Source organism: Myodes glareolus, chromosome 17 (assembly GCF_982192425.1).
Source record: "Myodes glareolus chromosome 17, mMyoGla1.1, whole genome shotgun sequence".
In the NCBI taxonomy this organism is placed as follows: domain Eukaryota; kingdom Metazoa; phylum Chordata; class Mammalia; order Rodentia; family Cricetidae; genus Myodes; species Myodes glareolus.
Genome location: NC_142042.1, coordinates 49565100 through 49591661, shown reverse-complemented (window position 1 = coordinate 49591661; position 26562 = coordinate 49565100). Strand labels below are relative to the sequence as shown.

The window sequence follows — 26562 nt, the reverse complement described above, 5'->3', positions numbered from 1 at the left end:
ATAGAAACCCTAATAGCAATAGAAACTAAGACACTTAGTTCTGACGATTCACTAGGACTCAAATGATTCAACATTTTCCTGTGATCATGTTTATTATAGTAAAAGGAGAATTAACAAAAGAAAATGGTGTCTGGGAGAAAAAGAAACAAGACACATTCAGGATTCTCCTTCAGTCAGGTCACATAGAATGTACTCATCTTCTGCAGCATTGAGTTGTGATGACACTTATGAAACATCTTCAGTCAGAGCTCACTGGACACTCAGTGCCTAGGGGAGGCCAATCACAGGAGTACTTGCTACCAACAAATGTCAAACTTCCAGGCTCCCAGAAGCGAGCAAAGCAGAAGTCTGATTGTTTGTTCTCTACGGGAACAGTGATCTACTCATGATTTATGAAATGGTAGGAAGTCTCCTGAAATATTAACTTCCCAAATGCCAGTCATTCGGAGGCCAACACTGTAAGTCTATTATTATTATTAATTATTGTTATTATTTTCAAGATAGGGTTTCTCTGCATAGCCCTGGTTGTCCTGGGACTCGCTCTGTAGACCACGTTGGCCTGGAACTCAAGATACCTGCCTGCCTCTGCTTCCTGAGTGTTGTGAGCAATGGTGTGTGCCACTACCTCTGGTTTTGTGAGCCAAAATTTTAAAGGTAAGGACTAAACAAGGACAAAGAAAGGTTTGGATACCTTTCTTAACCCGGTAATGTACTAAACTGAATCCCACTCTCAAGTTATCTGACAGTAGAACAACAGTAGTAAGGAATTACAGTAAATTCTTGCCAAAGAGCTTGAGGGCCAGGAGTTAAAAGGTTAGAAGCTGAGAAACTAATCATATGCTTAAAGACTCTGTAAGCCTCATTAAGTCCATGGGTGTGGGTGCCGAAATGTTAACTAATATCCCAGATACCTTAACAATTCTTTCTTCTGATTAATAAGAATGATTCATGAGTTTTTTTGTTTGGCTTTTCTTTTTTTGGTTGAGGGGTAGGGTCTGACTTTAACCCACATTTGTTCAAATTCACAACAGTGCTCCTTGGTTCAGCATGTGAGATTCTAAGTGTGAGTTGCTGTGCACAACAGTAAGAAGTATCCTTAACCCTTAACCACAATCTTGCAAAAACAGCATTAGCCACATTTTATAGTTTCAGAAACAAATTCTAAGAGGTTAACTTGCTCAGAATTTCAAGACTTAAAATGCAAAGTTGAGATTCTAAGCAAACCAGCATCACCTACTATTCCACTATCCCTCAACATTTTGTATTAAGATGGTTATATAAATGGTGTGTCTGAAGGGGCTCATCTCCGAGGGCTTCAGTCCTCTGAACCTAAAGATGACTGTTGCACTCCATCTCAGTCTAGTCCCAGGGCTCCAGACAGAGCTGTCAGCACCAAGATCAACTTCATTTCTTGTGACTAAATCAGAGCTTTGCTTTAAAAGACCTTGAAAACAGTTCATGAATGGTTCACTAAAAACATTTTCTAGGGTACGTGTTTATCACAGAGCTCTCTGAAAAATATTCCTCTTCCCCTGGGTTTTGCCTTCTGAGTGTTTATTTGATTTTTACCACCAGCACCACATAGATGCATAATCTTTCCCATGGGTGCATTTGCTGAGCATCCTCCCAAACTAAGCCACCCTACTGCAAGCATTTTAAATCAAAAAGTATTGGAGCTGGACTTTAAGAAGATGAGAAGCCCCTTGTTTAAAAAGCAAGCACACAAACAAGCAAAAAGTACAGATTTCAAGATTAAACACCTCACACTTTGGCTTAAAATACACATTGGTTTAAAATCTGGAATGTTGGTGCAGGGAGATCAAAGGCACTTGCTTGTTGACTTTTGTTTTCTTTAATATGGAAGGTGGAGCAAAGGAAGGAAATTGGACTGGAATGTTGAATTATTGGGATAATTTTCTAGGACTCGGACTTAATCATTTTTTTTTCCAAAATGCAGCAAGAAAAAAGTTTCATTAAAATTACTATAAGTATATATTTTTCATGGGAAGCATTTGAAATTAAAGTAATTAGGTTCAAAACAGCAATTAAAATGGGACCTGAAGCCCCAAATTAGTAAGCATACTATTTAGTTAATGAGCACAAAAGAGCACACAGCAGACTGAATTTACTGAAGATCTTTGTGTTTGTTACTAGGGACAAAACCCAGGTACCCCAGTGAAGAATAAACTTTTCTCAGAGGGCAACATCTTCAGCTCTAACATTGCCATTTGTGGCCCAATAAAAAAACAAAAGACCCTCCCAGTTCTGGAAGAATTGTTTCTCTTATAACCTGGTCTTGAGACTTTCTGAGGAACTTTGGACAAGTGTTTCAAAATTCTAGACGGTTCCCTGTGTCCGTCCTTCTCTCCCCTCCCCCTCTCCCGCCCCCAGTAGGTTTGAGATGCCACTAGGAGGATTTTCTCCTTGGTTTACTCCAACCACTTTTGACCAGTGATGGAAAACGTCTACTCTGTGGGCTGGCTGGAAGGCTGGCCTGAGTTGATCTCAAGTTACACCGCCTTTTCTCCTCCCTCAGGAAGTAAAGTCCACCGGCAGGAGTGCCTGCCCTGTTAGACTACAAAAGCCTGCTTGTTTTCATCAAGCAGTGGAATGAAAAACCTTCGGGGAAAAAATAGTAACATTTTAGGAAAAGTAACTTTTTTTCCCCTCCACAATTTTCTTGTCTAAAGAGGATTCATCTGAAGAACACATCCTTAAAGGTAAGGTAAAAATGAACTGGGTGTTGGGTTGGTCTTCTCAGGGGCCTTGGAATAACTGGAATTTCTCTGTCTAGCCTAATCATCTAACAGATGTCACACACATGCACACACCCTTGGTTATCTTTCTGTCCAGCCTAATCGTCTAACATGTTACACACACACACACACACACACACACACACACACACACACCAGCCTGCTTTAACAATGGGATATAGGGATAACACCCATTCCTCAAAACACATACATTCTCTTCTCACTCTTTCTCAATATATAGGTATTCACTTACTCAAGTCTGTTTGAAGGTAGCATACTATGACATTCTAATACCTAGCATCTCTCTCCTAAGGTGGAGACTAGTCTCCCACAGATTATTCATAAGTTCACTATAACACCCAGAATATTTAACCTCTCTACAGTACCCTCTATTTCAGTTCATTCATACTTCCCAAGTGGGCTTACCAATTTTTTTGCCTGATCTAGTATCCAGTTAAGAAAGAGATAATGTACTTTGTTGGGGTATCTAGTTCTTTAAAATACCTAATGTCATATAAAGGGACTGTGTAAACTCAAGGTCCCGCTCCCATTTATTTGACTTTAAAGTCAAGAACTGGCCTGCAGAACTGGAAGGGTAACATACGGCTTCCTCAAGAACTGCCTGTAGGTGGTGGAGATTCTGATCTCAAGTAGAGTAGCCATTATAATCCCAGAACAACTGCTTTTATACCACAGAGAAAATAAAATAAAATTTAAAAGTTTAGCCACACACACCTATAATCCCAGCTTTCAGGAGAAGGCAGGACTGCCATGAGTTCTAGGCTAGCCAGAGTTACAAAGTATGACCAGATCTTAAAAACAGCTGGGGAGAGAGAGAGAGAGAGAGAGAGAGAGAGAGAGAGAGAGAGAGAGAGAGAGTGTGTGTGTGTGTGTGTGTGTGTGTGAGAGAGAGAGAGAGAGAGAGAGAGAGAGAGAGAGAAAGAAGAGGGGAGGGGAGGGGAGGGGAGGGGAGAGAGACCCACGAAAGTTTAGATCATTTCCTTGGCTACTGATGCAACTGATTTGGATCTGCTACAGTGATCTGTCTGAAACACAAAGGAAGCACCACAATGAACAGGGAAGAAAAGGCTAAACCCCTGGATGGAGGATGGGGATGGATGATCGTGCTGCATTTTTTCCTGGTAAGTTTCTCTCCCCTTTCAAACTGCTAAACTGTCTGGAGAAAAGCTTGAAGCCTAACAAAAATCACTTCAGAAATAATGAGATCTGAGTAGACAGGCAGCCAGGAACTTCCCCCAAACTACTAATCAAAGGCCAACCCGGCTAAACCTTGAAAGTAGAAACATTCTTATATTCTTATCCAGTCCTCTCCTCTGCCTATGATCTCTTAATCAGAGAATGCTCCAGGCTTGATTGGCAGTTCTACCCTGGCAGCATGGCAATTGGGATTTGGGGACACTGCCTTTCTTACTATACTAGGGCTATCACTGGGCATTTCTATAAAATTATCAGTCCTGCCAGGGGTGAGACTATAATACTTAAAATTCCAGCATTCAAAGAGACCAAATCAAAATGATTGCTGAGAGGTCAAGGCCAGCCAATCATACGTGGCAAGACCTTATCTCAAAATTAAGTGCTCACTCAGCCTAACATGTCCACAGTAATTCTAACAGTAGTCTTTGTGCTGGCTTTTGTCTACCTGACACAAACCTACACGTCTGGAAAGAGGAACGGCAGCTGAGGAATTGCTTCCATCAGACTGACTTGTAGGCAAGTCTGTGATTAATGATTGATGTGAGAGAGTCCTGTTCACTGTCACCCCTGGACACGTGGTCCTGTGTTGTTTAGGAAAGCAAACTGAGCAAGCTGGGAAAAGCAGTATTCCTCCATAGCTTCTGCTTCAGTTCCTGCCCAACTTCATGGTAAATTATAAACTGTAAGCTGAAATAAACCCTTTTCTTCCCAAGTATTTAATCAGCAATAGAAAGTCAACTGAGACAGCTTCCTTCATTGATGGGGACTGGGAACATTCCACCTGCTGCCCACATCTCCCCCGCCCCCAATAACTCAAACTAGAATTAAACATTGTATATCTGACATGTTTTGTAAAGCTAAGACTTCTTACCCTCATCTCCAAGAACTGTTGGGGTTGCTATGTAAGAAAGTGGTGATGTGCATTATCAGCGTGCCCATTCCAAACACTGATGGATCCCGTCCACAGTTGTGCCTCAACCTGTGCATCCCTAGATCATTCTGTCAACTTTGAGACACACTCACAAAACACCTCTTTCTTGACATTCCTCCCCTGCTTAGATTTACAACAAACAGCCCGCACAATGGGAGCACAAGTATTGGTGAGTAACAGACATCTGTATGAAATTGGAGGTGGGAAAACATAATGCATTACCTCTCCCTAATGGTAAAAAATGGAGAAGGCAGAGATCCTCAGCTGAGGTTTGTGTATTATAAAACAATAAAGCACACATTGCTAAACTCTGGCTTCATTACCAAAGACTGGCATTTCTCCTCCCCTTACACAGAAACACTGCTAACAGGGAAACTAAAAGTGCCTTAAGTCTGAGATCCCTGCCTGGTTGAGCCTCTTCTCAAACCATGGTTTATGGTGCTGGTATTGTTGGATGGTCTGGTTCTCCCACTTTTTTCTACATTGTTCTCAATGACCAGCAAGTTATTTGAGGTGCTAAGAAAAGGCACCTCACAATCAGGTGAATAACATCTTGTTTGGGTAATATGATGATGCATATTGAAGCACAAAAAATATAGCAAACTGTCAACAATGAACTCGGGCCAATTCATTGCTCACAGTGATAATGTGCATCCTTACAGGCCACTGCGTTTATTTCTGAATCAATTACCAAGACTACTTTCCCATAACACTTAAACTCCTGAAACAGTGAAAAAAATTCTGTGTACTTTGTAAGCTCCCCTACAAAGGCATAGGAAGGTTACATTGTAACTTACCAGACTTTATATATAACTGTTTCTGTGTTTAGTATGTCTTAGCAGACATATAATATGCCTTCTCTGAATATACAGTCTGAAACACAGTAGCCATTCATTAAATACCTGCTCGTGGGGGATGAATAATCTGATAGACACATTTGTAAGTAAACAAGAGGGTAGAAGAAGTCAGAGGTGCACAGAGGCTACAGAAAACACGTTAAGGGACAAATGTGGTGGTGCACACCTGTAATCTCAGAACTTGGGAGGCAATGGCAGGAGGATCATGAGTCCACAGCTAGCCTGGGCAGCACAGTGAGACAATCTCAGAAAAATAACAGATTTTGGTTGTTCTGAGAATATGAAGTTTAAGTGAGGCAAATTAATCAGGAAAGTATTTTAGAGTTACAACTGTGGTGGTTAGTCCATTATTGAATGGAGTAGTGAGGATTGTATCTAGACACAGGGTATCTATTGGACAAGCTGCAGCATAGGCAAGAAAACAATAAGACCCCAAGTTTAAAGAAGATACCAGGAATAACTGAAATACAGATCTGAGCATATCAAGAGGGCAGGCTAAGATGTGGAGAGGAACCTGCACAGCAAGGAATATGAAGAGTCCAGAGCTGTTAGCTGAAGCACTTCGGTGAGTGATGAATGCCGTTCACTCGAGTTAAGAGGAACAGGAAAAAGCAAACAGTTGGAATGGCTTAATCTTGAACAGAGTCCAAGGAACTTATAACCACGAACTGGCTTGATATAGTCTATATGCATCTGAAGTAGAGCAACCTATGTCTCCAATATACACTATTTAAAACCACCAGAGAAAAGAGGAATAGGACAAATCTTGGGAGGACTCAATGCGGGATGAATGGAATCATTCAGAGAGGGGAAAAAAGCATAGAAGTAGGCAGATGTCTAGAAATTATCAGAGAAAAAAGTGATGCATGGGCACTGTTGAGATCACACAATAGAGATGGGAACAATCTCCTGGCTTAGCAATAAGCAACTCTCTGATATCCTTGGCCAGAGCTCTTAGATGCTGGGCACTAAGCTACTGAACTTCAGTTTTTGGTGGAATACTGTGATAAATAGAATCAACAGACTTTAAAGAAACTTGTCTGTGAAGGTCAGGACAAGCTAGGCTATTACAACAAAAGGGCCCGGGATAGTAAGAAACTGTTATTAATTAAAAGTGGCCCTAACAACTGGCAGTAATTTCAAAATGAGTCAAGGCTGATCTAAAACACACAAACGAGTAAGAACCACTTAGTATTCTTATGGGTCTAATATAACTAACTGGTTTTGCCAGTTGGTATTTGCCCTTGCCTTTAATTTCAGCACCTGGGACACAGAGGCAGGTGGATTTCTGCATTTGAGGCCAGCCAGGTCTACAGAGAGTTCAAGGACAGCCAGGGCTACACAGAGAAAAAAAATCTTATCTCAAAAAACCAAAACCAAAACAACAAAAAACTGCTTTTAAATTGGAAAATAGGGGTTGGGCCATTCCTAGGTTTTTGCTTGATTTGGAAGTGAGACAATTACAAAGGCCGATGAAGACTGAAGCAAGACTGACACCTACCAAGGCACAGGATCAAGACTTAAATAGAAGTCTGCTTGCTTAATGAAGGGAAAATACAGACATTGGGATAAGTCTTCAGTATTTTTTTTTTTTTGAGTCCCAATAAAAATGAACTATGAAGTTAAAAGAGCTGACTGGGGAAATGCAGGAGTTCCACCTTTCCTTTCCTGAGACTCAGTGAATACACAACACAGGCTGCAGTCACACTTCAATGCTAGAGTTAGAAGGAATAAGAAACAATCTAAACAAACATTCTTACTGGAGACCAAGAGCAAGCCATATTCAGATGATTAAGAACAGAGGTAAGCCGGTTGTGGTGGTGTATCTAATCCTAGTACTTGGGAGGCAGAGACAGGAGGGCCTTTGTGAGTTCAAGGTCAACCACGTCTACACAGTCAAGGGCAGTCAAGACTACATACATAGACTCTTTCTCAAAAAAACAAAACACAAAAAAAAACAGGTAAGCATTCTGTGGACATCATCACCACACAGGAAAAGAACCTTACAAAACAACACTTCACATTGGTGGTCCTTGCTCATAAGAACTACACTCTATTTTGATATTTACACAGTTTGCTAGTTTGTTTCTTATTTGGAGGAAAATTATAATAGACTGCCAAATTGTGGGCGCTGGAGACTGAACCTGCGACCTCTGGAAGTGCAACAAGTGCTCTTAAACACTAAGCCACCTTTCTAGCCCCAAGTTTTGTTTTGTACTTTCAAATCAGAATGAGAAAACTGTTTAGGACTCCTTCCTGAACTTTGAAAGCCTCCTAACCATTGCCAACTCTCAGTCTCTTGCCTCCAGATAAGAGATACTATTGTGAAATAAGACTAGGAATGTTGATTCAAGTAAGGTGGGTGTTGGTCATGATTCTTTAGGATGCGAGGAATGGTAGTATCTATCCAAACAGAAAGTCTCTCCCCACCAAAGGCATCTGGAATAAACAACCTCCTGAACTGCTAGACAACAAGGAAACAAAAGTAGTGGTGAAGCTGGTGTCAGTCTAAGATACAAGCCTCAGTGCCTGAATCATCACTGGCCATTTGTTTTCTCTCTTAACTTCTACTTCTCATCTATAAAACAATGGTGACACACATCCTTTCCAGACTTGAAATGGGAATTTCAAGTCTATATTTTCATGACTATGTCCCACCACTTTAAAGAGGAATGAACTGCTTCTCACCCCTATTACATAACCAGAAAGCATCAATAAGAAAAATAGGTAAGTATTGAAATGCTAGAGCAATAGAACCTCTGGTAACAGCACTAGTCCGCTTTCTACCTAATGATATGCTTTGGTTTAGGTAAATGTGTTTGTGATGGCAATGACCAAGACGTTTGCAATATTCTTTGTGGTCTTTCAAGAAGAGTTTGAAGGCACTTCAGAGCAAATTGGTTGGATTGGATCCATCATGTCAGCACTCCGTTTCTCTGCAGGTATGAAACTGGCAACAAGCTTGCTGCCTACAGAGAATGACCACAAAGGTCCTTGACAACACCATCATTCCTTTAAAGCTGAAGTACTGTTACATTCAAGTTTACTTATTAATATGCATTAATATCAGTATGTAATACTGAAAGAGACACCAGTGTTTAAGCCCACTTAACCTGGAAACTAAGTTGGAAAAATTAGGGTTAAACAGTAATTAAAAATCCAACTATTTGATTCATGAATGGAATTTTTCGTGCCTTGTTTCTTTCTAGTCTGGTAAGGCTTTCAGTCCAGTGAGCCAAGACCTCAACCTGAAAATGAAACCCTTCAGTTTTAATTATGTGATCATATTAAAAACAAACATTAAACCAATTTCTCTTCTAGTTTAGTAATATGATAATACGGAGATTAGTGATTTAACTTTGCACAAAACAATTGCCATTAGTGTAAATAAAATTTTATTTTCTTGAATATACAATATTTTAAAGCAATTATCCTGTCTTCTTCCCATTCATTCAAATCACACATAAGGACTAAGGGGTGCCAGAGCACATTAATGTAGCATGAATTCTAACTGGTAGTAATAATAAAATCCCAAAGTCAGATATAGGGGTTAATGCTGAAGATGAGAGAAGCAGAGCCTGCAGCCACTAGAGTTCTTTTATCTCTACTAATGCTCAGACTGAAGGGGCGATCCTGTCAGACTGCATCTCCTGACTGCATTTGTCTTCACCAAACTCAGACTGCAATGAGCTCCTGTCATCTCTCACCTTAAATTCCTCTCTGCCCAATCATATCACTCCCATCTCCACCTCCCTAGTGCTGGGATTAAAGGTGTGAGCCACCACTCCCTGGTTTCTAGTGGCTTAGCTCTGTACTCTGATCTTCAGGCAAGTTTTACTTGTTAAAACATAAACTATCACTACACATTAATCTAGCACTCTCTCTTCTCTTAAGGTCCCCTGGCTGCTATTATTTGTGACATACTTGGAGAAAAACCTACCTCCATTCTTGGGACTTTCCTTGTTTCTGGTGGCTATCTGGTCAGCAGTTGGGCCACAGGCATTCCCTTTCTTTGTGTGACTATGGGACTGTTACCTGGTGAGTCTACTGTAAATAGACTATAAAAGATGAAACAGAAAACCTTTCTACTGCCCAAGGCTCCTAAATAAAATATCTGATCTGGTAACTAATAACCTAATAAGAAAGTAATTTCAAACTTGTTTTTCTTTTAGGATTGGGGTCTGCTTTTTTGTACCAAGTAGCTGCTGTGGTAATTACCAAATATTTCAAAAAACGATTGGGGCTTTCTACAGCGATTGCCCGTTCTGGAATGGGACTGACGTTTCTGCTGGCACCCTTTACAAAATTCCTGATAGATCTTTATGACTGGACAGGTGAGTCAGTCTAAGTTTCGAAACTATCAACACCAAAAGGTTAATGTTTCCCCCTTCCCTTTGATGATGAGTGAAGCTTCAAGACCAATAAACTCTGCTTCCTTGCTCCCTGGCGAGTCCAGATATTGCTATGGAGACAAGACTGGCCTCAAACTGGTGGCAATGCTGGGATTAAGGGAATGAGGTACCATACCACATAAAGTGAAAACACTTGCAGGTGTTGCTATATAGTACGCACAAGGTTCTGGGTTTAATCCCTAGCACTGATAATGAGAGGGGAAATAAGAATGATACTGAATGGAAGAACATCACCTTCCTTAAAAAGTATGAAAGAAAAGGGCTGGAAGATGGTGGTGCAGGCCTCTAATTCCAGCACTTGGGAGGTAGAGGCGGGAGGATCTCTGTGAGTTCAAGCTCAGCCTGATCTACAAGAGCTAGTTCCAGGACAAGCTACAAAGTTACAGAGAAACTGTCTCGAAAAACAAGAAAGAAGAAAGAAAGATCTTCCATGGCCTGGAGGCTTTGCTAGCTCACTCAGAACTCTCTGGAATTCAATGCAGGAGAGCCAACTGGAAGGCCATTAGAAAAACAATGCTCTTCTCCTTTTCCTCTAACTCGTCAATAAAATAGAGTATATGAAGCATTTGTAAAAAGATTATGCTCCTATTGGACAATCATACACACACACACACACACACACACACACTAGAATTTTCCACAAAACCACTTCTGAAGTATTTTCTTTACAATGTTTATGTCTATTTCTATCTTTATATTGTTGTACTGACTCGTTCCTATGTAGAGCACTTACTCAGTAATCTCATGGTGAATGGTAATCTTCAGCTGACAAATCTTTAAGAAAGCCTACATAGTTTGTTCTCTCCAAAGACAAATGTCATAACTTTGTTCAGGGCACACCAAAACCAATCAAGTACTCAGTATCTAGTGCAAGACTAGCATGTCTTCTTTCAAGTGTTTAAACAAAATAATAGACTGAAAGGCTGTCCCCTTTCCTGTTTTCCTCATGATTCCCACTGATAAATTTTGTATTTCCTACACCAAAATCCAGTTACTGCAATATATTTAAAATAGCCATTAAGAATGTATTGTAATTTTGTGCCATTCAGATTATCAACCCACCTCCAACCCCTCCCCCCCCCTTCGTTTTCATATGACTTCTTGGTCCAACTTCCTGGTTTTCTATCTCCAACATATTTCATTTTCTAGCAGCATGTATACTGTCAATAGATTTAAATGCTTTCAGTTAAATTAGGGAAGCAGGGAAGGAGAGATGGCTCAGCAGTTAAAGGCATTTTGCTATTTATTCTTCCAGATGACCAGAATTCCAATCTCAGCACCTGTATCAGACATCTCACTACTGCCTGGAATTTCAGCTCCAGGGTATCTAATTCTCTTTGGCTTCAGTGGGCCACACATATGCATGCACATGAGCATGCACGCGTGTGCGCACACACACACATATACAAATAAAATAGATTTTTAAGTAAACATGGGAAGCAAAGTAGTACTTTCAAGAATTATTGGACTAAGTCTGTTGGTCTCTTCTGAACCTATAAATAGAAAGTACCACGAACTGAAGAGTATTCTTATCTTCTCAATTTCTCTTCAACTTAGGTGCTCTTATATTATTTGGAGCTATTGCATTGAATTTGGTGCCTTCCAGCATGCTCTTAAGACCCATCCACACCGAAACAGTGAACAATTCTGATATCAAAAACAAAGGTAGCAGTTTGTCTGCAACTGGATCCGAGGCATCAGACAGGACAGAAACATACTGCAATGACACACAAGAGTCTTCTATCCAAGGCATTTCTATGAAGAAATCTGATCAACTGACTAAAAATTTAACTGTCTTAGAACATCAAGGTGAAGAGTTTGGCAATGGACCTCACAGGAACAGACTGTTACTTATGAGCAACGACAAAAGTTACCAAAAAAAGTTTGTTTCATGGAAATGTAAACAAAATTTTTTAGATATTTCTCTCTTTAGAAATCCTTTCTTCTACATATTTACCTGGTCTTTTCTCCTCAGTCAATTAGCCTATTTCGTTCCTACTTTTCACCTAGTCGCCAGAGCCAAAACACTTGGAATTGACATAATGGATGCCTCCTACCTTGTGTCTGTAGCTGGTAAGAAAATCTATCTCAAGCCTCCTACCTAGAAGGAAAAATAAACTTAGCTTGGTAAAATTTTATTTTAAAACTGAAGCAAGGAGAGAAAGGAGGGAAATAGCAAGAGCAGTCATGAGCTGGCTGTGGGAGGCTAGGGACAGCAAGTCTTCTGGGGCTCAGCAGAATACCTTGCATTTCCACACACAGATCTGTCAACTGCGATCTTGCGGATTTGAGTGGGCCTAACTCACCTTATTCATTTTCAGGTGTCTAACACAATAGATACCAATTACTTCTTGGGCAGAAAAATTTTCAGAAAGCTAGTGCTAAGTGTCAACAACTAGTCTGGGAAGAAGGAAATCTCAGCTAGAAAACTGTGGTACCTGGAAAGATGGATTCTGAAGCTTAACTTCCCAGTTCAGGGTCTTGCCTGGATTTCCTTGCTGTGTATGACCTTGGGCAAGACTCCTCTGTGCCAGGATTTCCTTTCTTATCTATAGGACGGGTGTAAGGCACTGCTTTCTTTCACAGCCGTATTAGGAATGTAATACACTATTGATGTTAAGTAATTTCCTCTTGAAATAATTGTGAGATAAATATGACCCTTGAATGTCACTTGAATGTCACTAATCCACAGGTTTATACTTAAATTAGAATATAAATTTAAAAAATACAATTATTTTATGGAATTACATAATGTTGTAAGATCAAATGCTTAGGTTGTAGATTCTCTCACCTAACAAAACAAGGAGTCTGAAACAAATGAAAAGGGGTAAGATCGAATCTTGGTTTGCTCTAACCCAGCAATTCTCAGTAGTTCAACTTAACTTTTCGAAAGGTTTCTTACCACCCAAGCCCTTACAAAGCTGGACACCTAGTTCCAGTGTGCTTCAGTCAAAACTGCTGTTACACTGTACAGAGTAGGCCCCACCTCCCCATGCTATCACACCTGGCTTCATGCTGCTCTTTTGGTATTTTTAACTGCTATGTCCTGTAACAGGATAAATGGTAAGAATGCTGAGTGAAAAACTGTGATTCTGAATCACTGCTCATTACACCTTACCACCTATGTCCCAAGTGACATTTTTAGACTTCTTACATATTTTCAAACTAACTATGATAACCTTTGGAAGTTTTAAACTCCAAAGCTTCATAAACAAATATAAGTTCCAGTGTCTCTTAGTATAAGATTTTAATTTCTCCCATGTTTTACCATGACTCCTCATGACACAAAAGTTTCATATCCTCACTTGCAGCTTCTTTTAAGCTGTAAGATCTCTTCAGCCAGGTTTTTTTTTTTTTTTAAAAAGCAGGGATTCCACACACACATGGTAATTTGATGGTTTCATGTTCTGCTGGAGGCAGCATTTTGTTATTCTATTAAATGTGTTTAGAAGAGGAAGTAACTTATATATCCTATTTCAGTATGAAATTATTTTTCCTTCATGTACTCTGACCTCAAAACAGAGTGCTACTATTTGGAGAAAGATGTGCTTACACATTGACATTTTTACAGAGGGTGTGAGGAAACAAAGATTGCCTGATTTTGTATTTACTGTTCCAGGTATCACTGAGACAGTCAGTCAGCTTATTTCTGGATGGATTGCTGATCAAAACTGGATCAAGAAGTATCAATACCATAAGTTTTACCTCATTCTATGTGGTGTAACTAACCTGCTTGCTCCTTTAGCCACCACATTCCCACTCCTTATGGCCTATACCATCTTTTTTGCCATTTTTGCTGGTGGCTACCTGGCACTGATACTCCCAGTACTGGTGAGTAGATTCATTCGTTAATGTTAAATCACTCAATACAAGGCTCAGTAACAGTTTTCCCAAAAGAGAATTCAAATTTTGTACTATTTTTATGATTAAAGTTACATGAAGCCGGGTGTTGGTGATACCTTCAGTCCCAGCACTCGGGAGGCAGAGGCAGGCGGATCTCTGGAAGTTCGAGGCCAGCCTGATCTACAAGAGCTAGTGCCAGGACAGGCTCCAAAGCTACAAAGAAACCCTGTCTTGGAAAACAAAACAAAAATTACATGAGACCTCAGAAACTCTATAGCTAGCTATATCCTGTCATTATTTACCTTACCATGTGAGGAAAAGAAGCTGAGAGGATTAGCCGCATACAATGGAAAAAGGAACAGAGATCAGAAAGATTCCAACTTTCTTCTGTTCGCTCCTCCCCTCCAGGGGTCTCTTGACTCTTACTAGAACACAAGCATGTAAGTCTAACAAATGTGGCTTCTGTGTACCATAAGGACATTGTTTTGACAAGTTCTTCGTTTTTATTGTAAACTGAATTAAATCCTGAATTTAAATGGAACTATTTTTTAAAGTTTTATAGAACAGTGTATGAGGCTTAGGCAAAATTTCAGCTTCCAAAGGCTGAAATAAGCTCCTTGTGTTACTAAATTTCTTATAAACCTATGGCTGGTAGTCAGTCATAAGTAGATCCAATATTACTGTATGTACAGATTGCCAAAATACTATTTCCTAACGGAGAGGGGAAATCACTAAGGTTTGGGAGGTAAATACACTACTGAACTACATAAAAGATTAACCTACCGAAATCCAACACCAACGGACCCCACTAATAAACTGAAAACATTACTTTGCCAGGCCAAAGTGCTGTTCCCTAGTTGACTTCTATTCCCTTTCCTAACACTGGGAGCAAAGAGTTATCCAAATCATCCCAGGAATAAAACCATTTAGTTTAAGATTTTTTTTAAAAAAAAAACTTTGTAAACATAAGACACCGGAGACATTCATCCTTAAAATGATTAACAATGAATTCTAATTGCAGGTCGATCTGTCTAAGAATTGTAGAGTGCACAAGTTTTTAGGATATGCCAGTTTCTTTGCTGGAATGGCTGTCCTTTCTGGACCACCGATAGCAGGTAACAACTAAGTCATACTCTTAAGCAAACTTCAATGGCAATAGTATCAGGTTTAAATGCTGTGTTTGACTTCCCTCTACCCTGATCACCAAATACAGGAAAATCTGAGAGTTAATTCCGTAGATGTGTTATTTTACTTTACTGGAAATAATCAGTTTAACCTAAACGATATTTTTTGCTTGCTGGTTTAATTAAAACATTGACTACTTGCACAGAAAAAAATTATTCCTAGGGCACAAGCTTAAATGTTAGATTCTCACAGACCAAAGGTTCAATATATTTGATCTTATTGCTAAATATTTGCATTGTCCACAAAAAGGAACTTACCTTAAAATTCACTTTGCTATTTTTAAATGGTTTGTTTTGTTTTTGAGACAAGGTTTCATTTGCCTAAGTGGACTTCAAATTCCCGTGAACCCAAGAAACCTTGAAGACTTTGTGATCTTCCTGTTCCCACCTGTGATTACAAGTGTGGAATCAATTACTTGGGGTATGCAGTGGTAGGGATGGAATTGAACTCAGGGCATCCATGCTAGACAAATAATCTGCCAACTGAGCCAGCCCTCACTTTTGCTACTTTCATACCATAACTGAAACAGTAATTCTATCCTATCATTAAAAAAACAAAAAATACTTATAGTGATATTAAGTTTGTACTTTATTTTTTATGTTTACTTTTCAGGTAGGGTCTCATGCAGCCCAGGCTGACTTTAAACTCACTACCTAGAGGATGCTGGCTTTGAATTCTTGATCCTCCCTCCTGCCTTCATCTCCCAAGAGCAGGAACTACATACAGGCATGTGCCACCATTCTTAGCTTCTATTATTTTTTTTTAATGAAAAAGAACAGACTACAACAGAATAAATTAGAAAACAGAATCATTTTATTGTGAAACTTTTATTTCATGAGCACACCTAATGCACTATAAAAATATTTGTTTTCCATCAGTCAGAAAAAAATGTTTATAGCCTTTTCTTACTCAAAGTCTAGGATACTTAGAACTATATGTAAGGATAAACATAGAGCTCCTGAAAGATACTTGTATCCACTAGTCCTAAGGAATGGGCAGTCATCAATGTTCTAACAAGTTAAGGGTAGTAATCAGGCTACTGCTAAAAGCTCAGATTTTTTTGTCTCAGAGTTGCTCTTGGTATGTCAAGATTATAAGACACTAAACAAGGAATGTCTCATTAATAACGATGTTATGTGGCTAAACATCTTGTTAAAAGAAGTTTCGTGGAAGCAAGTCTTGTTTCTTTAAGTCATTCCTTTATGAAATGATAAAGAGGACTTTATGAAGACCATTAGGTCTCTTTCCAAGTTCTGACTTTAGCAGCAATCAAAAAAAAAACCCAAAAAAACAAAAAACACCACACACTACAATGTTGGTTTTCAAAGTAACTCAGTTCTCTGGAATGGAGAGGTAGCTCAGTAATAGACTACTTGCCTAACATGTGTAAGGTCCTAGGTTCAATTACTAGTACTTGAAATCTAAAACAGTACCTGACTATTAAGAGGTGTGGGAAATTACATGACTGTGTTCGCCGTTAACTCTAAACATTTACTGGTAATCTTCAGAGCTGTAGAAGTCTCATTTTTACTTACCCATATCTAATACCAACTGAAAAGCTGAAATTCCTATAAAAGAGTATATGCATGTTTAAGTAGGAATCTGGCAAACAGGAAAACAGTGAATCCTCAGACAAAAACGTTTGTTTTAAATTGGTAACAGTGAATACATAAACAATAAACTTCTCCTTCCTGTATGGGAATGAAAAAGAAAAAAACGTTAGTTCTATACAACATTTTAATAATTCTAGCAAAGATAAAAACATAGGAAGCCTATAGAAAGCATGTAACTTTTTAAAAAAAATACACAATTATAAAAAAAAATCTATAAATAGAAAACATGGAAAATAAAATCATTTATATATCTTTATCATCATGAATATGACAAGAAATGTAACAGCAACACAACTCCTTAATATAGGACAAAAATTGGAAGGCCAAAATGCCAAAAACATATCCTCCTACCACAGAACACTACCCTTTCCCACTCCAGCCAGATTTCCTTCTATCCTTTTCCAGTAACTAGTAACAAATCCAACTTTATTTAAGAATATGGCCCGAATCACACTCAGTTCTCTGGCTGAGGTGGTTAGCAAACTAAATGCAGGTTAGATGTCACGGCACACCCAAACTTGTCAGTTTCTTGCTGATAGAGAGCCTCCAGGATTCCACCTTAGCACCAAGATTGCAGCTTTGAAAAGTTGTGGGAAAATATAGTATTTGAAACTTTGTTATATTTCTCGCAGACCCTTGCTAAAAAATAAATGATACAATATTACAGATGACAATTTAAGCAGAAAAGTATTATCATATTCTCAAACATATAACTCAGACATTAACCATATTACATAAGATTTCTAATCTTGACTACAAAGCATTCGACATGAGCTCAAAATTAAAAGCTATTTCATTTAAAATTATAAGGCTCGATTAGCTACCTACAAAATAAAACCGAGTATCATTCTCCCTTCTCCCACTATTCCCCACTCCCAATAAACAAATACATTATGCATATACATATAAATACTTAAATCAAGCACAAATATCCTAAAAACTCTCCTAAACTTTTAAATTAGTTTGATGATTTCTTATATTCACGCAGTAACCACTAAGCAACTTTAGTTTGCTGAAACTCAGTACACAAGACTCTTCACTCTCTCAAGGCCCTCTAAGGAAACTTTTAAATATTTATTAATCTTTTTGATTTTCTAAGGGTTTCTCTGTATAGTACAGGCTGCTTAGAACTTGCTATATAGTATAGAGTGACCTTGAACTCCAGATTCTCCTAGCTTTCAAGTGCAGAGATTAAAGGCAAGTATACCATGCCCTACTTGAGAAAAAGTTCTAATCCTGTTCCTTCTCAGGGATTTCAACCTTGTAAATTAGAAATAACAGAGAAACTGGTTATCTTTTCTAGCTCCGTGTATTATAGGAAAAGAAAATGGATAATATATAAAAATCAATCCATCCAAGGAAGTCTCTGCCCCTCTAATAAGTAAGCTATGTCATGAACTGACAGGTTAATCCCTATTTCCAGTCTATCATCAAGTACAATATTGAACAAAACTTCTATCCTTGCTCCACCATTTACCAAATTAGCCTTTAAAGTTTTATCATGCCTAATAACAGAGAATTTCTCTGTGGCCTAAGAATTTATTAGAAGAAAACAAAATAGCTCAATCATTTGGTCTGTTAGAGATCCACTATGAAGACTGGGGTAAGTGGAAGACAAGTGAGAAAACAGCAAAGTTCCCTGTCTGTATAAACAGGAATATGCTAACATTGAAGAAAATAAGTAAACTGTTCATTATTAGGCGGTTAATTTATGTCAAAACCAACCCTACACCCAGCTTTACTCTAACTCAGGGTTCCTAAGATTGATGAATATCTATGAAAACATCAGTAATAAATTCCAAATAGCTCTATTGTGGTTTAAGAGGAGAAAATTATCATTCTGCCTTTGCAAAGACTGGGTGTCCAGATGCTAATCCTCTAATAAAACAGAGCACAGAGAGCCAATGTTTAAGTATCCTGATAAATCTTACGGCACATTTCTATCCTGGGGCCTTTAGTGAGTTCCAACCTTAAAAGGATTGAATTTGCTAAACCATGTTTCCCGAGATTTATTCATATCATGACACATATAGAACACATAAATATTTTACAACACAACCAAGGTAAGAGAGAAAACTGCAGTACCCAACCAGTGTCCTTGAGAAGCAAAAGGATTAGGACCTGACCAGGCACGGTGGCACATACCTTTAATTCCAGTACTTGAAAGGCAGAAGCAGACAGATCTTTGTAAGTCTGAGGCTATCCTGGTCTACACAGCCAGTCTAGGCCATCCAGGGCTACCTGGTGAGATCCACATCTCAACATAAAGAAATGAAATAAAATAAAATCAGTGTCCATACATCTTTGAAGTTTGTCACTATACCTCCTATCCAACAGAGAAAAGTTCAGTCTCAGAATTCTCAACCTCACAGTTGAAGGACCATCAAGGAACTCTGGGATCAAGGACTTCCTGGGTCTATTTCAAATCCTAACATGATGACCATAAGTGGAAACGTAACAGCCAGACTAACAGATGCTTTTTCCTTCTTTTTGAGCACTCACTGTGTGAGTCTGTGTGTGGACATGCACATGCCACAATGTATGTGTGGAGGACAGGACAGACAACCTGTGGGGGTCAGTTCTCTTCTTCCATCATGAGTTCCAGAGATGGAACTCAGGCCACCAGGCTTTGTAGCAAGAACCATTTTATTACCTGTTAAGCCATCTCAGCAGCCCCTAGCAGGGTTTTTGTTGTTGTTTTTTGAGACAGGGTTTCTGGCTATCCTGGAACTTGCTTTGTAGACCAGGCTGGCTTCTAACTCTTAACAGAATTCTTAACTCAGTTCAACAATCAAATTCTGAAAGATATAGTAATAAATATCTCTTAGAACAATATATTCCCTTTTTCATAATCCATACAACCACATACAAAGTATGTTAGTTAAACATCTTTAAATTCAAAACAATAAATATTTGAGGGTAGTGACATGATGTCACAATGGTAAAATTTCCTACCATAGGTTTGTTTCATGTACAAAAATAGTAAAAGTGTTATATAAAATTATCTTCGGGGATGGAGAGATGGCTAAGCAGTTAAGGCCAAGGTTCAGTTCCCAGCATCTACATTGGTAGCTCACAACCATCCATAACTCAATTCCATGGGATCCAATGTCCTCTTCTGATCTCTAAGGCACCAAGCACATATATGGTGCATACACACATGAATGCAGGTAAAAATACATATATATATAAAACGAGGAAATTTCAAAAATTATCTTCAGGCTATGTATATAAAGTATACACAAAACAAGTGAGTTTTCTGTTTAGACTTGGGTCCCATGCCTAAGATAGCTTATTATACATATGTTAAAATACTTCTGATACTAGGTATCCTAGGTAAGATCAACCCTTATTAGCCACAATAAACAAGCTTAGATTTAAGTGGCTTTTAGGTAAGTTAAAAATTCAAGCTCAATAGGTCTTAAAACATCTACTTGGAGTAGTGAACCTTTGTCCATCATTAAAAAATAAAGGTTATATATTTGGCTCTGGATCTCAACTAGAATTTTAAAGACACTAGTATCTCAATTACCAAGTATAAATAGAACATTCAAAAACAAATTATTTCATCCAGTTTGAAATATGCCAAATGATCCCCTTCTCAATAGTAAATATATTTTAATACCTTAATGTTTCAGACATAACATTCTCTTTAAAAGGTGTGTGAAAAGCAAAAAGCTTATAAACAACTCTCTTGAACCCATTTTCACCTTTGCCCTTCTGATAGTTACTAGCACTATCTACATTACTATCAAGAACCCCGAGCCTTTTCCTATAATGCTAACTAACATTTGATACCCATTCAGAAATTCACAGTAAACACACATACACGCATAAGAAGAGGGGTTGTTGTTCTATTTTCCCTCCTTTCTAGAAAATTCCATAGCTCAGGTTAGTCACCTATTTTTTAGAAAGTCAGAGGTCAGTCACATCCACAGAATACAAAGACTCATCCTAGCTGACCTCACTCCACTCCCTCAACTTGCCAAGAAACATTTAAATGAGAGAATCAAGTAAGGAATCAATAAACTCCTTAAAGTTAGCTGAATTTAAAAGGCTCTAAAATATTCCATTTATACATTACATTAAAAATAGGAAATACAAACCACCAAAACAAAAGGGACTGGGAGTGTAGCTCAGCAGTAGAGCACATACTTAGCATGTATGAAAATGAAACTTTGGATTCAATCCCCAGAACCAAGTAACAAAAACCCCAAACCCTGAAAGTCAGAGCTAAAATAAGAGAATGAAGAAAAGGCAATAAACAATTAACCAAATGAGTCGGGGGCAGGCAGAACAGCCAAAACACATAAGCACAGAGTATTCCTACCTCTCTCTCCATTAGTTTATCATCTCCTAACCCAGAACTACACAGGCATATAACACAAAGATGTTTCCAGAGTATAGACTTCTTTTTTTCTTTAGCCCTGGCTATCGTGACTGGAGAGATGGCTCAGCAGTTAAGATGCCTGCTCTTCCAAAGGTCTTGAATTCAATTCCCAGCAACCACACGGTGGCTCACAACCATCTGTGAAGCGATCTGGTGCCCTCATGAGGAAGAGACCTCATGAAACCCAAAATGGACAAGTTCAAAAGAACTGCCATATATGGACTGCACATGCATGCTTCAGCATTGCCAGAACATAAATTTCATTCATTCATTCATCCTGGAAGTCACTCTGTAGAGCAAGTTGGCCTCGAACTCAAAAAGATCTCCCTGGCTCTACCCTCTAAGTGCTGGGATTAAAGGAGTGTGCCACCACCATTACATTACAGACTTTTATATGGACATTTAAATGTTCACTTCTTGCTATTATTTTTAAGATGGTTTACTTAAGTTCTAGTATGTGCCATTGATGAGAAGACTGCAAGGCTTTTTCTATTCTTAAAGAGCATTCAGTTAGGAACGCAGCTCAATGGACTACCATGCATCAGGACCTTGATCCAATGCCTACACATGTGTGTGCTCTCACATGAACTATTTAGATTTCAGAAAAATTCCTTCAGTACATTTATCAAACAGTTCCTTCTCATGTGATATCATAGCCTCCAAGCCTTCCCTTCATAGAACTTACCAAATACATAATTTAAATGATTAATATCTATTTTCCCACTAAACTGTCAACTTTTATTAGTGCAGGAATCATGTTTATTTGGCTCAGTACTGTTCTTGATGCATAGCCTATTTTCAGGAACATGGTAAATACTCAAATATTAGCTCAGTAAAGGAAAGAAGGTTCAGTCTTCTTCGGAAAAAAGTTATTCATGATTACCTTCTTTGTAAGCAAACAGTAGTCTTCTTGTAAGAGTATCATAAAATGAAGTGCTAATTTTCTCCAATCTCCACCCTAAGACACGTTTCTGAGTCCACAATGACTTTTTTAATGATTCAAGTTTCTACTTAGATGAAAGTGATTCAGTTTCAAGTAAGACAGGAGAGAAGTTGTACTAATTCCAGTGGCTCACAATACAGACTGGGAAGATGAGGCCCCTTTCTCCAAAGTCTAAAACTAGCTTGAGAATTACAAACAGAAAAGTTCACTTCATTAACAGAAACCACTCCTTCCTTACAGGCTGGATATATGATTATACACAGACATACACAGGCTCTTTCTACTTCTCCGGCACCTGCTATCTCCTCTCTTCAGTCTCCCTTTTCTTTGTACCACTGGCTGAAAGATGGAAAAGCAAACAACCTGACCTTCGAAGGACTACAATCAAGTGAGAGCTTAACGAAAGAAAATCTAAACAAGTCACTGGAAACAAAAGTGTAGAACAAAAATCTCTGTAAAAATGAGAAAGTAAGCCATATAATTTTTAAGATTCCTTCTTGCTTTATTAGCACTGCTGAAAATGTCCAATTGTTGGTACTTAACAAAACAGGCTAAAAATTGAATCAGTTGAAGCAGCTATTTGACCTATTAAATGAAAATCAGAATGTACCTATAATAAATACAAACTTTCATTTGTGCTATGGTAAGTCTGTCACCAAAATGTAACAACTGTAAACTATTTTTTTTTAAATATAGTAATTGATTGACTAGAGCTCTAGAATCTGAATAAAGTCTTTCATAGTGACAAGAATGGTATATCCCCTCCAAAAATAATTTATCGTTGTTTATTGATTATAATAATCTTCAATTATTTTGTCTCTTAACTTACTAGTGAAATAAAATTTGATATAATAATCTTTATTTGAAAACCATTTGAAAGGTAGTACTGCCCACCTAAACAGTATTATCTTTTCACTACATTTAATTATCTAAAATATTTATACAAAGCATCTAGATGATTCTTCAGAGCTGTAAGTTCCATATGGAAGTTGAAAAGGAGTCTTTAGGAGAAACTATGTTTGTTCAAAAGGTGTGGATCATTTATAGCTAATTAGTAATGAATGGTTCTTGCCTGTGAATAATGAGCTCTTGGCTGTTTGGGTGATCTTTAAAAGGATAAAAAAGGGTTTTCTAAGCAGGGAATGGTGGTGTATACCAGAAGTCCCAGCAAGTCAGAAAACTAAAGTGAGAGAACATATTGAGTTTGGAGTACAGTGTGGGCTACGCATTATGAACTGTGTCCAAAATAAAAACCATTTTCTGCAATACAAATCCCTTAACATCTTTCAGAATATTCCAACTATTATTATTCCACCCTTCACTCTTCTCTGCTTTCAAACATCTACTGATTCCTTAATAAAGAAAAACCCTAAACTGAAAGCTTAAATTTGGTTCCAAGATGCCCACCTTGATACTTTTCAAATAAGCCTTTGTGCAAACTTTGCCATCGGCTATAATTCCAGAAGTTTGCCTTCTCTGACCAGGTCTACTCATACTTACCACTTACAATCTGGCTCACTGAATACTCAGATGGAACAACTTTCCCAACTTGTGGAATTTCACCTAACTTCTTTTACAGTGCTAGAGACTGAACCCTTGGCAGCATAGGCAAGCACACTACACTAAGCTCCATCTCCAGCTCCCTGTCTAGCTTTAAAACGAGGACTCTATAAGCTCACATTACAATTTTCTCTAGTTTGTAATAGCAACAAGATGTTTCCAAGGCCTGTTATAACTTTGGAACCAAATAAATCTGAAATCTCAGCTATCTCAAAGACAGTAAGTTACTCTTATTTAAAAGGTAGGTTTTACACATCTATTTATTTTAAACAGGGCCAGGCTGGCCTTAAATCCACAATCCTGCTTCAACTTCCTAGAATTACAGGTGTGTATCACCATAACCAGCTACAGGATTTTACACTTAAATATACAACATAAATAAAAATAAGAATATCGGGCCAGAGAGATGGCTCAGCAGTTAAGAACACTTGCTGATCTTCCAAACAATCCAGGTTCCAATATCTAAAACACATAGTGGCTCATATACAGTCTCTAACTCCAAATACAGGGGATGCTACACCCTTTTTTGGCCTCCCTGGGCACCAGGAAAACACAAGGTACAAGACACATGTATTCAAAATACCCATACACATAAACGTCTTTAAAAACATGACTCCCTCACACAAGCAGCACACTAACAAATCTAAGCTCTTTCATTGGCTGCCATATGACCTCCTAAGTTGCTCAAGGACTGAAACCCAACTTTCTCCTCTGTAAAATGAGGATATCACCACCTACCTATCTCACAGATTACACTGTGAAGATTAAATGAAAATATACTTTCTGTGCAAAATATCCTTCATAAACAGCAACTAATTTTATTGCCTTTCTTCTGTCTTCTATGTCAAAAGGATAAAATCAACAGGAACCACTCTAAATTTCCTTTTCCATTTTGAGGAGCAATTATTTTCAAAAGATTTCAACAATCTAGACCTTTCCTATTAAAGCAAACTGTAAGATTAACTAAAGAATTCCAAATTAACTTAACTTAGAAGGACTTTATCAATCTTATACAAGTCCTTCATCCTACTAAGCAATAATAAGGCCCTCAAAATATGAATTGAGAAAGGTTGAATCTCACGCAAGAAACTTGCACACACCTGTACTCTCAGAACCCCAAAAATGGAGGCAGGGAGCAGGGAGGTCACAAGTTAAAGGTCATGCTGTTTAATGTTTCAAAGTACAAAGAAAGAAAAAAAAAGCAAGTCCAAATCCCCAGAATTAGAAAGCTAAAGACTTCTACAACTAATATGTAGATTGTATAAACAATACCCGTCTACTATTTCTACTCCTTCACTGTATTATCATTTTAATTGACAATATGATGTCACATAACTACTTTCCAGAAACCTGTAACACAGAACTATCAGCCCAAATACACAATATTCACTATTTCCCCTTTTCCAGAAACCTGTAACACAGAACTATCAGCCCAAATACATATGCAGTTTAAGAAAAACACAATACTCACTATTTCCCCTTTTCCTCAAGAGATCCCTATGAGGCACAAACACACACAAAATTAGACAGCATGGGTACAGGAGAAACTGAGTATGTCAACATCTAATAACATAACTGTCACCAGTTAATAATAATATAACTGTCTAGTAATATAACTGTGTGTACTTGTTTCTAAATTTTCAGACAGGTTCTCATGAAATTGTCCACCTTAGTCTAAAATTCGCTATACAGCCCATGCAGCCTTCAGTTTTGCCTCAGCCTTCTGAGTAGCTGGAATTACAGACATGCACCAGTTTTCAACTAGCTGTGCACTTTTTTGTATAAAGTATCTAATTTCATACACTTAGGTATTTATATGGTCTTTTGTGACAGGGTCCCATACAGCTCAGGCTAGCCTGAAACAACTCTAGTAGCTGAGGATAACCCTGAACTTCTGAACCTGGGACTATAGATAGGCATGTGTCACCATGCCTAGCCTAATCTTTTTTAGGGAGATGGGCTGGGATGGGGGAAGATGACAGGGTTTCTTTGTACAGCCCTGACTGACATGGAAATTACTCAACAGACCAGGTTGACCTTGAACTCAGAAATCCACACGCCGGATTAAAGGTTGCACTACTGACTGCCCAGCTGCCTAGCTTAATCTTAATCTTTACAAAACCTTCAGAGGCTTTATCTGTAGTGCCCATTTTTCAAATGAGTATTAAAAAAAAAAATCAAAGAAACACAATATTCAGTAAATAGTGAAGTCACAGCTCAAACAATCAACACAAAACCTCCCCATTCTTCCTTTATATTACCTTTACTTCTTGGTAAGTATCAACAAATTATAAAAAGTAGCTTTATTGAAACAGCTATAAATTTGTTTTAGCTCAAAGTTGACCTAAAACTATACTAAGAATAAACCCACTCCCTGAAATTAAAACCACAACCATTAGCTATTACCTGCTATAGTGTAACAACAATGCAGCTTCCAGAAGATGACAAGTGAATAAAATGAACAGCTTTAATAATTTTCTAGTCTCCCAGTGGCAAACGCCCTTGAGCTACATACAGGCTAAATACATTTTACCAAAATAGTCATATCAGGTTGACTTATATTTAGCACTTGTGTTCTTAAAAACAACAATAAAAAATTACCATGTTGATGCCATCTTTCTGGCTTCCTTAGGCATCAGACACACATGTGGTAAACAGAAATACACGAAGACAAAAAGCAACAGCAAAAACAAACAAACCCAAACACAAATACACAGAAAATAAAAACAAAATAGATAAAGCAGAAAGACAAACCTATGGAATTACTGCAATCTGACACTGGAGGCTTTTCCTGAGTTTCAGGCCAGCCTAAGTACCACACAATGAGACTCCCATCCACTGATCCTTTCTGGCAGAC

The 26562-nt window shown here is 38.2% G+C and overlaps 1 protein-coding gene across 6 annotated transcripts; it reads left to right on the top strand.

Annotated features, from left to right (window-relative positions):
- The first annotated feature begins 2523 nt into the window (after positions 1-2523).
- Slc16a4 (solute carrier family 16 member 4) lies at positions 2524-23000 on the top strand. Of its 6 annotated transcripts, XM_048443437.3 has the most exons (10): positions 2525-2720; positions 3795-3898; positions 8569-8701; positions 9654-9797; positions 9932-10093; positions 11729-12244; positions 13791-14002; positions 15036-15129; positions 15509-15619; positions 15812-16007. In XM_048443437.3, exons 2-10 carry the CDS (start codon positions 3827-3829, stop codon positions 15835-15837), a joined length of 1470 nt encoding a protein of 489 aa, XP_048299394.3. In that variant the 5' UTR covers positions 2525-2720; positions 3795-3826; the 3' UTR covers positions 15838-16007. The 6 variants fall into 6 exon arrangements, with proteins under 6 accessions (XP_085533978.1, XP_048299394.3, XP_085533977.1 ...); XM_085677851.2 differs by lacking the exon at positions 15509-15619 and having other exon boundaries at positions 2526-2720; XM_048443438.3 differs by lacking the exons at positions 15509-15619; positions 15812-16007 and adding an exon at positions 22386-23000 and having other exon boundaries at positions 2527-2720; positions 11729-12070.
- Positions 23001-26562: the final 3562 nt, after the last annotated feature.